Source organism: Trachemys scripta, chromosome 1 (assembly GCF_013100865.1).
Source record: "Trachemys scripta elegans isolate TJP31775 chromosome 1, CAS_Tse_1.0, whole genome shotgun sequence".
NCBI lineage: Eukaryota > Metazoa > Chordata > Testudines > Emydidae > Trachemys > Trachemys scripta.
This window is the reverse complement of record NC_048298.1, coordinates 109,399,182-109,412,373: the sequence shown is the minus strand read 5'-3', so window position 1 is coordinate 109,412,373 and position 13,192 is coordinate 109,399,182. Positions and strand designations below refer to the sequence as shown.

Below are 13,192 nucleotides of genomic sequence, written 5' to 3'. Positions count from 1 at the left end.
GAAAAGGAGTTTATGGCCTTTTCCATACTGTTTTTCATATTTTTCTACCACAAACTATTTTCCATAGTGCAAGGATGAAAAACAATTAAAAGTCTCTCTTTAAAAGTTTAAATACATCTAAAACTAATCTGGACCAAGATTTTCAAGTGTTTACTGACTCTTCGTGGCTCTTTTTTTTTAGGGGTCCAATCTGAGACTCCTTAAAGGGGCCTGATTTTTCAAAAAGTGCTGATCACCACCCTCTGAAAATCAGACCCCTTTAAGCTATCTCAAGTGGGGTGCCCAATAATTGAGGCACTCCATCACTAATCACTTTTAAAAATCTTGGCCCTAAACTCTAATAGCAGAATAGCAGTAAGCCACTTGAGAGTGCATTAGATAATTGGTCCACACCTTGGGTCATCCGAAACATATGTGAGGTGTGTTCTGATAGACTAGTAACGAAGACCCCTAGAGTGGCTTATTGTTATGTTAAGTATTTTTTCTTAGGCTACCTTTACATGCCGAGCTAGGAGTGCGATTCCCAGCTTGCATACACACATACTCATGCTAGCTTGATGGAGAGCTAGCATGAGTATGAGTAGTAGTGCAACCACTGTAGCATGGGCAGTGGCAGCACAACTGAGCCATCTTGAGTACATATCCACAGGGTTCAAGCGAGGTTGCACTTGGCATGACTGAGCAGTGCTGCCACTGCCCATGCTACCACAGCTATACTACTGTTTATACTCACGCTAGCTCTCATCTAGTCACCACAGTATGCGTACGTGAGCTGGAAATGGCAGCCCTAGGATATGGTGAGTCATGTTCAAACAATGTCAGAGCTGTTTTGCACTTATATTATTTCTGCCCCTCATTGTGAAATTCATATAGAAGGTGAAGTTTGTTTATCTAAAACAATTGTTCAAACGTTTCAAATGGTTCCTTAAGGCATTTGAATAAGTTGGAGTACAATGTGTATGTCATGGTGGGGGAAACATGGTGATGTTAGTTAGCTGTCGCTGGAACATATTAAGAGTATGTGTTTATACTAGTGAGACTCTGGATTACAAGCCTGTTTTTTGAAATACCTGGAATAAAGCAGTTGTTTAGTTCTTTCCTAGCTACATTATGTAAGACATGGGAGGTAATTGTCCTGTTCTCCTCAGTGCTGGTGAGGCCTTAGCTGGAGTACTGTGTCCAGTTCTGACTGCCACACTTTAAGAAAGATGTGGCAAAATTGGAGCGAGTCCAGAGGAGAGCAATGGAAATGATGATAGGTTTAGAAAACCGGACGTCTGAGGAAAGGCTGAAAGAATTGAACGTGTTTAGTTTAGAGAACAGGAGGCTGAGAAGGGGGGATACAAATCTTCATATACCTAAATGGTGGTTATAAAGAGGATGGTGATTAATTGTCCATCAAGGGTAGGATAACTAGTAATCATCTTAGTTTGTAGCAAGGGAGATTTAGATTAGCTATTAGGAAACCCTTTCTAACTATAAGGGTGGGTAAGCACTGGAATAGGCTTCCAAGGGAGGTTGTGGAATCCCCATCATTGAAGAGTTTTATGAATACGTTGGACAAACATCTGTCAGGGATGGTCTAGCTTTACTAGGTCCTACCCCTCCAAAGCGGGATGGACTAGATGACCTCTTGAGGTCCTTTCCAGCCCTGTATTTCTGTGCTTGTATAACCATGCACCAGCCAGCTTCTCAGGGAGCAGGGACCACAGCAGAGTTACAGATATTAGCTTTTGTTTTGCTGACTGTATTATTTTTATTAATATATAAGAACACATATGAAGATAAATGTGACACCCATGCTTTTAAAACACATCATTTGGATTACACTTTTGCTTCCCCCCCACAATTCAACTCAACTATGGTTCTTCTTCGAGTGCTTGCTCATATCCATTCCATTAGGTGTGCGCGCGCTGCGTGCACGATCATCGGAAGATTTTCTACCCTAGCAACACCGGCGGGTCGGCTGTGGAGCCCCCTAGAGTGGCGCCTTCATGGCGCTGAATTTATACCCCAGCCGACCCGGCGCCCCCTCAGTTCCTTCTTACCGCCCCTGACGGTCGTTGGAACTGTGGAGCGCGGCATAGCTGTTCTCCACTCTCCCTAGCTTAGTTACTTATTCGCAGTTATAGTTATAGTTATAGTTCTAGTGTTAATAGTTAAATAGTTTTTAAAAGTTGTTCTAGTTATTATAGTAGTTCAGGGGATTAAGGGGGTCGTCTCCCCCTTTCTCCCCCGGCCGCGGGCCCGGGCTCATGCCCAACGCTCCCGGCTTCAAGCAGTGCGCCTCCTGCGCTAAGCCTATGCCCACGAGTGACCCGCACGACTCCTGTCTGAAGTGCCTGGGAGAGTCCCATCAAACAGATAAGTGCAAGATCTGTAAGGCCTTCAGACCAAGGACCAAGAAAGAGCGGGACTTTCGGCTTCGGCAACTCCTGATGGAGGCGGCACTTAGTCCGGACGCTCCCTCTACAAGCCAGGCCCCGGCACCTAGCGCCTCGGTGCGCAGTGCCCCGGCGGCACCGGCCATGCCGACCACGCGAGTGGCGTCGGACAAGCCTCCCCGGCACCGGACCTCGTCGGCACCGCAAGCACAGCAAGTGCCTCGACGCCGGTCATTATCCCCGGGGCATAAAAAAGCCCATAAGACGGGGGCCTCCGTGCCGAAGACGCCGGCTCCCCCAGTGCCGGGGGTAGAGCCGAGTCCGCCGGTGGAGCACCGAAAACAGGTGCCTCCAGCACTGTCGACTCCGGCGCCGAGGCCGTTGAGTCCGGTGCAGATAGCGTCTCCACCGAGACCGGCGGTGATACAGTGCCTCCCGTCGACTCCAGAGACCTTCGCGGCGGCGAGAGACTTGATAGCTCTCACGGAGCCGGCACCGCCTCAACCACCGGCACCGACGGCACCGTTGACTCGCCCGGTCCAGTCGAGGGGGAAACCTGCCTTGATGCGCCCTCCATCGCAAGGGCTGGAACCTCGGCACCGGTCCAGGTCCCGAAGCAGGTCCCCACGCCGCTCGCAGTCCCGGCGCCGAATATCACCTCGGCACCGGTCGTACTCGCGGCCAAGATCTTCGTCGCGGCACCGCTCTACGTCTCGGCACCGCTATGATCGTCGGCACCGATCAACGTCGAGACGTAGTTCTCGGCACCGCTACGGTCGACGCTCGACGTCGAGAGGCCGCTCCCGGCACCGGGCATACTCCAGATCCTCGTCGAGGTCCAGATCCGGCTCCCGGCACCGACGAGGTCATCGGCACCGATCGCGGTCCCAGCACCGTTCGCCGGCACCGCGTAGAGATAGATCATCTCCGGACCGGCACCGTGCGGCACCGCAGCCCACGGGAATCGTTTCGACTCGCTCGGCACCGCCATGGCCATCAAGATCGGTGTCTCGCTCCTCGGAGGACCTGTCGAGATCGGCATACCCCCCTCAAGGGCAAGCCGAGGAACAGGACTTGGGCCATTGGCAGGAGATAACAGAGGACCATTCTCATGGCCCATCTCACTGGTCGTTTTGGACCCCGTGGGCGTACCACCAGGAGCAAGGGGCTCCAATACCCTCGACCTCTCGCTCGGGTCACTCCGTTAGAAGGGCCCCGGAGTCCACCATCTCTCGGCCTCCGCCAGGGGGCATGGAGGCTTCCGTGTCCGCGCCACCCGACGCCCTGGACCCAAGCACAGATGATGCTCCAGCCCAGGAGCAGGGGGACCAGGACCCTCCCTTGGATCCTGTACCACCGGAGGCATCTTCCTCTTCCTCTCCGGATGAGGCAGTGGCGGGCACATCATGCACAGGTCCACCTCCAATAGATCTTCGGGCTCACCAGGATCTCCTGCGTAGGATGGCCCGTAATATGGACCTGCAGGCGGAGGAGATAGTGGAGGTGCAGGACCCTATCGTGAATATCCTCGGAGCGGATGCCCCATCGAGGGTGGCGTTACCCCTGATCCGCACGATACAGGCCAATGCAGCTACGATATGGCAAACTCCTGCCTCTATCCCACCCACAGCGAGAGGGGTGGAAAGGAAATACTTTGTCCCGTCTAAAGACTACGGGTACTTGTATACCCACCCCCAGCCGTGTTCACTGGTGGTGGCATCAGTGAACGCAAGAGAGCGCCACGGTCAGCAGGCTGCAGCGCCTAAATCAAAGGAGGCTAAGCGACTCGATTTGTTTGGCCGTAAAGTTTACTCAGCCGGAGGGCTGCAACTTAGAGCGGCGAACCAGCAGGCGCTCCTGAGCCGCTACAACTTTAACTCCTGGAACTCTATGGGGAAGTTTAAGGAGTTGGTTCCCCAAGAGTCCAGGGAGGAGTTTGGAGCCATGGTAGAGGAGGGTAAGAAGGTGGCTCGGACCTCCTTACAGACCTCCTTGGACATAGCGGACTCTGCTGCGAGAACCCTGGCATCAGGTATCGCTATGCGGAGGATCTCCTGGCTCCAGGTTTCGGGTTTGCCTCAGGAACTGCAACAAACCCTGCAGGATCTGCCCTTCGAAGGACAGGGTTGTTTTCAGAAAAGACAGACTCTCGCCTGCAGAGCCTCAAGGACTCCAGGACAATCATGCGTTCCCTGGGGATGCATGTTGCGGGCCCTCAGCGCAGGCCATTTAGGCCGCAGCCTCAGCGCTTCTACCCCCCCCCCCCCCGCCTCGTCAGAGACAGGACTCGGCCCGGAGACGAGGGTGAGGTGGTAGAAGAAGGTGGACCGGCCCCCAACCCGGCCAGAACCAGGGGCCACCTAGACCACCTTCAGGCCCCAGGCAGAACTTTTGAAGGTGCGGTCGAGGACGGCGCCCCAGTCATCCCCCAGGATCCAGCCCCCTCCTTTCGGGATCGCCTCTCCCACTTCCACCGTGCTTGGTCCCTTATAACTTCGGACCGTTGGGTCCTCCGCACGGTGGAGAGGGGATACGCTATCCAGTTTTCTTCTATCCCCCCCTCCCACCCCCCTTCCCCGTCCCTCTTCAGGGACCCTTCTCACGAGCACCTTCTTATACAGGAGGTTTCTACGCTCCTGGCCATGGGGGCCATAGAGGAGGTTCCGATAGAGTTAAGGGGCAGGGGATTTTATTCCCGTTACTTCCTGATCCCCAAGTCCAAAGGAGGTCTGCGGCCCATCTTGGACTTGCGCGGACTCAACAAATTCGTAGTAAAGTTGAAGTTCCGCATGGTCTCTTTGGGGGCCATTATCCCTTCCCTCGATCCTGGAGACTGGTTCGCCGCCCTCGACATGAAAGATGCATACTTTCACATCACAATTTACCCGCCTCACAGACGCTTCCTGCGATTCGTGGTAAACACGGTGCACTACCAATTTGCAGTCCTTCCCTTCGGCCTATCCTCGGCCCCAAGAGTGTTCACGAAATGTATGGCTGTCGTGGCAGCGTACCTTCGTCGACAAGGGATACAGGTGTTCCCGTACCTGACAACTGGCTGGTACGCGGTCGCACCAAGGAGCAAGTTCAAGCTCACGTCCACATAATAGTGCACACATTCAACGAGTTGGGCATCCTACTCAACAAGGACAAATCCACTCTAGAACCTACCCAGAGAATAGAATTCATCGGCGCAATTCTAGACTCCAGACGTGCACAAGCCATCCTGCCAGACAACCGCTTTGGCACCATCAAGAACCTCATTCAAGGGCTCAAGGCCTTCCCAACTACCACGGTGAGGTCGTGCCTTACCCTGCTGGGTCACATGGCTTCCTGCACGTACGTAACCAGGCATGCCAGACTTCGGCTTCGCCCACTTCAAACCTGGGTGTCATCAATATACTGTCCACATCGGGACAGCCTGAACATGGTGGTCACGGTCCCGAACTCGGTCCTGACCTCCCTCACCTGGTGGCTAGATCACAATGTGGTCTGCGAGGGGATGCCTTTTCACACCCCACAACCCTCTCTGCACCTGGTCACAGACGCTTCATCTCTGGGTTGGGGCGCCCATCTCAACGAACACCATACCCAGGGCCTGTGGACTGCACTCCAGTTAGCCCTGCACATCAATGTTCGGGAACTGATGGCGGTGCGCCTGGCGTGCCAGGCATTTCTCAATCTCCTACGTGGCCGTTGTGTGTTAGTTCTCATCGACAACACCACGGCCATGTTTTACATCAACAAGCAAGGAGGAGCACGTTCGTCAATTCTATGCCAAGAGGCCATTCGCCTGTGGGACTTCTGCATCGCCCACTCAATCCATCTCACGGCATCGTTCCTCCCTGGAGTCCAGAACACTCTAGCGGACCGACTCAGCAGGTCCTTCCAGACGCACGAGTGGTCTATCCGTCCGGACATCATACATTCCATCTTCCAGAAGTGGGGGTTTCCCCAGATAGACCTGTTTGCATCTCGAGACAACAGGAAGTGCCACGTGTTCTGCTCCCTACAAGGTCGAGCTCCGGGCTCCCTCTCAGATGCGTTTCTCCTTCCCTGGAAAGACCACCTGTTTTATGCCTTCCCTCCGTTTCCTCTGGTCCACAAGGTACTGCTCAAATTGCGCAGAGACCAGGCACAGGTAATTCTGATCGCTCCAGCGTGGCCGAGACAACATTGGTACACCACACTGTTGGAACTCTCGGTTCAGACACCGATCCCGCTTCCATTATGTCCGGATCTCATCTCTCAGGACCACGGCCGGCTGCGTCACCCCGACCTGCAATCACTCCACCTCACGGCGTGGCTGCTCCATGGTTCACCCAGGCAGAGCAGCAATGCTCGCACTCTGTCCAACAGATTCTGCTGAGCAGTAGGAAGCCCTCAACACGCACCACGTACCTGGCCAAGTGGAAGCGGTTCTCCTGTTGGTGCGAACAACGAGCCACGTCCCCGTTGCAGGCACCCATTCCTCTCATTTTGGAATATCTCCTCTCCCTAAAACAGCAGGGGTTGGCGATATCTTCAATTAAAGTTCACCTGGCCGCTATATCGGCCTTTCACCCAGGGGAACTCACGTCCTCGGTATTCTCTAACCCGATGGTCGTTAGATTCCTCAAGGGCTTAGACCGGATGTACCCACAACAACGTCAGCCCGTCCCGACGTGGGACCTCAACCTGGTTCTCTCCAAGCTCACAGGTCCTCCATTCGAGCCACTGGCCACCTGTTCACTTCTGTACCTATCCTGGAAGACAGCCTTCCTCGTAGCCATCACCTCAGCAAGGCGCGTTTCTGAACTCAGGGCGCTTACATCTGAGCCCCCTTACACAGTTTTTCATAAGGACAAAGTGCAGCTTCGTCCACATCCTGCCTTTCTCCCTAAGGTGGTTTCTCCTTTTCATATCAACCAGGATATATTCCTCCCGGTCTTTCATCCTAAACCACATGCCACTCGCCAGGATCAACGTTTGCATTCCCTGGACGTACGCAGGGCCCTGGCCTTCTATATTGACCGCACAAAGCACTTTAGAAAGACGACGCAACTCTTCGTTGCAGTGGCCGACCGAATGAAAGGCTCACCGGTCTCCTCACAACGCCTATCCTCCTGGATTACGTCTTGCATCCGGACTTGCTATGACCTGGCAGGTGTCTCAGCACCGCACCTCACCGCTCACTCCACGAGGGCCCAAGCTTCCTCGACTGCTTTCCTGGCACATGTTCCGATACAGGACATTTGTAGAGCGGCGGTTTGGTCATCAGTCCACACGTTTACAGCTCACTATGCACTAGTGCAGCAGTCCAGGGACGATGCTGCATTCGGGTCAGCGGTTTTGCACACAGCAATGTCTCACTCCGACCCCACCACCTAAGTTGGGCTTGGGAGTCACCTAATGGAATGGATATGAGCAAGCACTCGAAGAAGAAAAGACGGTTACTCACCGTTGTAACTGTTGTTCTTCGAGATGTGTTGCTCATATCCATTCCAAACCCGCCCCCCGTCCCCACTGTCGGAGTAGCCGGCAAGAAGGAACTGAGGGGGCGCCGGGTCGGCTGGGGTATATATTCAGCGCCATGAAGGCGCCACTCTAGGGGGCTCCACAGCCGACCCGCCGGTGTTGCTAGGGTAGAAAATCTTCCGACGATCGTGCACGCGGCGCGCGCACACCTAATGGAATGGATATGAGCAACACATCTCGAAGAACAACAGTTACAACGGTGAGTAACCGTCTTTTTTTAACTGTTTCCACTATCTTGCAGAACAGCAGATGTAGAAATTGCTTGATACCACTTGAAAGCTGAGATTCTCCCTCTGATGTAGGGTGGTTTTTATGTGTGGACAGGAATCAGGTTACGGGCAACAACTGAGTAAGAGGCCAGGTTACTTCTGCAGTGAAGACAAGCCTTATGGTGAATAGGCAGTCACAAAGGACTTCCTTTCCATATTCTTAGCTTAAACCACAACACCCCCACGTCCCCCAAAAATAAAACCCTATCATGATGGTGCAGTGTACATTAAAGTTGAGAGAATGTTTAGGGACATTAATTATAGACTTTTTAGCATGGCACTATTAACTTTAGCCCTTTAGTAGTGGGGTGGGCCATCATTGGAGGAGAATATATACAAGTCTTCCTTCACTTTAAGAAGAAAAAAAAAAAAAAAAAAGGTGTGTTCTTATCTCAAGTTAACTAACACGAAGTAAAATCCTCATGAAGATTATGCAATTTGTAGTTTCCACACAAATTAGCGAGTCAAATTAAAGACTATGGGGGAGCCCAGGGTTTACCTCTACCTGCTAGCTCGTGTGAAAACTACAAACTGCCTTGTCTTCACTAGGATTTTACCTCAAGTTAACATGCTTTTTTGTACTGAAGACAAGGCCTAAGAAAAGGGTGATCAAACATCCTGTTTCAGGGTCTTGACAATAGAATTAGGGTGCCCCCAGAATCGCTCATTTATCACTCTGTCCCAGGTTTACCAATGGTTCCCTCAAAACAGCCCACTTATTAACCAACTTGTTTTCCTAAGGTCTGGGTCTCCAGGGTGGCTAAGGAAATACCTGGAGGACATGGTTACAACCTTCTGATAAATGATTGGCACAAAACAGTGTTCTTTCCAAAACCCGGCACCTTTTTATTGGTGCAGATTCCCTTATAGCAATTCAAAGAGCATCCCAAACCATATTGCCTTGTGGTTTGAAATGTTCCTAAGTGGCTGCACCCTGTTTCCAATGGCCAGTCTGCTGCAGGTTGCTGACAGCAATTGATAACAGTTCTTTAGGTCTTACATATAAACATTTCCTCCACAGTCAACACACATACATATATCTTTATTCACACACACACACACACACTACTATACTATACTATACTATACTATACTATACTATACTATACTATACTATACTATANACTACTATACTATACTATACTATACTATACTATACTATACTATACTATACTATACTATAACTTTGACTGACAAGCCTATTTTTTCTGCTGACTTTGCTCTATTGACAGGATTCCCTCTGGTGGTGGTGCTGCTGCTTTCTCTGCTTGTCTTTCAGGTCTCTGCTTCTTCAGCTCTTCCCTCCTCATGTCAGTTGTCTACTGAGCCAACCTGACTTTTATACTGTCCTGTCAGAACTTTCTAGACACTTCTGCTAATATCTTCCTGTCAGATCCTACTTGGGTGCATGCCAACTGCCAATCATTTCAAACTATCAGTTCTGTTTTTAGCCTGCAATTGTTATTTACCTCATAGTTATGATCTGCTGACCTTTCTCCTACTTTGGTTTTCCCACCAATTTTATTTTTAGTCTGTGTGACCTGCAGCTTTCACTTAATCATGGAGTGCCTCTTGCTTATTTAAAATGGAAGACAGAGGTACAAAATGGAGTCTGGGGAGTTTTCTCTGGTATCAGGAGGAGAATAGAAAGGAGGTCTTTTTGCCTCCTTCATGACACAGCTGGTCTGGTACATTATGGAAGATTTTTACATATGTTGTGGGTCGCTGACTGAGACAGGGTGTTGAACTAGATGGACCAATGGTCTGATGCAGGGCCCCAATTTTTTCTGAGATCTAATTGGTTAATGTGTGGCTGTTAGATGGAACCAAGTAAATTCTGAGAAATCATGGATAAAAGAACTGCTGCTGCCCAAGTATTTGTATGTGGGGTTTTTTTGTTTTTTTTTTAAATCACAAATCTGTAAAATCCCTCCAAAAAGCTGGGAAATACCTTTTCTTTCCTGAACAGTTTGTGTCTTCTTGTGGCTTGCATCTGAGCTTGAAGTTTGTAAGTTTCTGTTTTTTTTTTTTTTTTTTTTAACTTCCTCTTTTCCACCTGCACTCTGAGTCATTTTAATGCAGAGTTTTGTTCACCACCTTAAACTGTTCCAACAGGGGCCAGGACAGATGTGAGAAAGTGTTATGGAGTGGTGCAAAGTTTAAAGCTAGTGCCGGTCAGTGGTGACTGGAAGATCACATCAGAAGTGTCTTGGTGCCCTCAGCCCATCCTGGGTGAACTAGTGTCCACATTGAAAACAAATAAATAAACAAAACACCACTGCAGCTGGCACCCTCAGCACAGAGACCAAGGAGTTAGTGGAGTTGGAGATGAAACTCCTGTCTCCCCTTACAGCTGGGCCCATCCAGGTCAGGTTTGGTGTACATGGGCTGGGATGTGGGGCCAGCTTGCAACACTGAAGCCCACGCAGTATCCTCTCTTTGGACAGAGCAGAGTTCAGAGCTCTGCATTTGGCACTATTCACCTGAACTAAATACCTTCAAAAAAACTAAGTAGAAGCCCCCCTGTTCCAGCAGAGGGAGCTCCAGGCATTTGTGAGTCTGCCTTTCTGAAATTCTCAAGAATGTAACATTCAAAAACCAGTAGAACACTTCAGTCTCCCTGGACGCTCAATAACAGATTTAAAAGTGGCAGTTCTTCAACAAAAAAACTTCAAAAACAGACTCCAACGAGAAACTGCAGAACTGGAATTAATTTGCAAACTGGACACCATCAAATTAGGTCTGAATAAAGACTGGGAGTGGATGGGTCACTACAAAAAGTAATTTTCCCTCTGCTAAGACTCACACCTTCTTGTCAGCTGTTGGAAATGGGCCACCTTGATTGCATTGGCCTCGTTAGCACTACAAAAGTAATTTTCCCACCCTTGATATTCACCCCTCTTGTCAACTGTTGAGAATAGGCCACTTCCACTTCAATTGAATTGGCCTCGTTAGCACTGACCACTCACTTGGTAAGGCAACTCCCATCTTTTCATGTGCTATAATATATATTCTAACTGGTTTTTTTTTTTCCACTCCATGCATCTGATGAAGTGGGTTTTGGCCCATGAAAGCTTATGCCCACATAGATTTGTTAGTCTCTAAGGTGCCACAAGGACTCCTTGTTGTTTTTTCTGAAAACGGTTTGTTTGTTACTGATTGCTCATGTTCCCCCTCTAGGTTTTCCTGGAATTGTAGCAGTGGCATGGCTGTGCTAAGGAGCTTTTATTAAACGTGATTGGAGGCCTTTGGCAGGATACAAACAGCTTGACTCTCGACAACACCAGGTACTTGAACTGGGTTATTTCCTGTACACCTAGGGGGCAGGCTGTGTGTTAGGTACTCCCCAGGGGCAGTGCAAGGTTGACTGGCTCAGGCTGGTTCACTTATAAATGAACAGGAGTGTCCTACAGCTAAAGGCAGGAAGCTACCAAAATACCCTTACCACGAACCAAATGACTTGGTAATCAGGGCCACAGCTGCTAACTTTTTTCTGCGCCACTGTGTGCTTGTGACCCCGCCCTGACTCCACCCCTGCCCCAAAGTCCCTGCCCTAACTCTGCCCCTCCCTGTCCCTATTGGACCCGTTCCCAAATCCCCGCCCAGCCCTGCTTCCTCCCCCAGGCGTGCTGTATTCCCCCTCCTCCCTCCCAGGCTTGCCTTGCGAAACAGCTGTGGGGAGAAGCAGGACACGGTGGCGCGCTCAGGGGAGGAGGCGGAGTGGAGGTGGAGGTGAGCTTGGGCAGGGAGCTGCCGGTGGGTGCAGAGCACCCACCAATTTTTCCCTGTGGGTGCTCCAGCCCCGGAGCACCCATGGAGTCAGCGCCTATGATTAGGGCATCTTGGATCCTTCACTAGCCAGGCCAGAGGTCCACCTGGAGCTAAACTTGCTCTCCATTCCAACAGCTGGCCCCACCTAAGGCAGAAGGCCCTGACTCTAAAAGCCCCTGTTCCTTTCCAGGTCACTTGCTGTCATGGTGATTGTCAGCCCACCCCCACCCCCCGCCTCTCCATTATCATGCCTATTCATAAAGCAGGAAGGTGGAGCTACCAGTGAGGGGAGGCATTGTGTCCTCCTATCCCATCCCTCTTCACTCCTAAAAAGGGGCCTACTTGTTCATCTGGTCCAGTGTTCACAGCCTTCCCTATGACTGCCAAATCACCAAGCCTGTGTTCCTGGGGAAGGCCCATGCTCCGCAAAGCAGGGCTGGATCAGTAAGGGCTTGACAAGGAGAATCTCTGGGACAAAGTGGCTTGCAGACTCGTTGTCATCTTCCTTTTGTTCCCTTGCAAGGAAAGGACTCGTGGGTTGAAAGCTAAGAGTGACACAGCTGCACCAGCCCAGCAGCCAGCATGGATCAGGTCAGTTCCAAAAGATTTTTTGTTTCAAAATTCTGTAAGTTTAAATTTTCAGAAGTGACTGGTGATCTTGTGTGCCCAGCTTAAGGGGTGTGATTTACCTCTGCCCCGACCCTCTGAAAATCAGGCCTCTTTTGAGGTATCTAGTGATTTTGGGTGCTCAACTTTAGTCGCTTTTTAAAATATAGGCCCAAAAAAGTGTAGTCTTTAACATTTAATAATTTGGGGGATGCTCAGTCTGAACTCATTTTGGTTCCTAGTCCCTGTGCAAGTTTGGGTATGCAGGCACCACGTTTCTGTACAGCTTGGACTTTCTGCCAACACGCTGCCAGCCATACAGGCAGCTCATTCCCTAGTCTGGATGGATGGGTGTGCCTGCATATCTGAGATCAGACTCCAGCTGAATGCTCTCTTTCTGATGCTAGCTGAACATGGTCATTATTGACCTTGTCTGGGTCCCAGTCAAACAGTGAGATGAAAGATGTGCTCTTAACTTTTGAAGAGTCTGTATTTTTTTTGGTGTGAGAACCCTCCCCTGGTTAATATCTCACATTGCTTATTTTTAAATGGTAAATGGACATCAGTTGCTTATATTTATAACGGGAAATAGAATAAATTCAAGGTAATAGGCTTATGGTCTGAAGTTTGTGTAAGTACATGTTTTAA

At 50.4% G+C, this 13,192-nt stretch overlaps 1 protein-coding gene across 8 annotated transcripts in view; it reads left to right on the top strand.

Annotated features, from left to right (window-relative positions):
* The window catches only part of BID (BH3 interacting domain death agonist), a 40,364-nt gene that overhangs the window by 19,546 nt on the left and 7,626 nt on the right, over window positions 1–13,192 (top strand). For 4 of the 8 annotated variants that reach the window (XM_034781420.1, XM_034781410.1, XM_034781400.1 and 1 more), the window contains 2 exons: window positions 11,348–11,454; window positions 12,462–12,529. In XM_034781420.1, the coding sequence (XP_034637311.1) occupies window positions 12,521–12,529 (9 nt within the window). In that variant the 5' untranslated portion in view covers window positions 11,348–11,454; window positions 12,462–12,520. The remainder of the gene's footprint in view (window positions 1–11,347; window positions 11,455–12,461; window positions 12,530–13,192) is intronic. The other 4 variants (XM_034781447.1, XM_034781438.1, XM_034781465.1 and 1 more) reach the window with 2 other exon arrangements.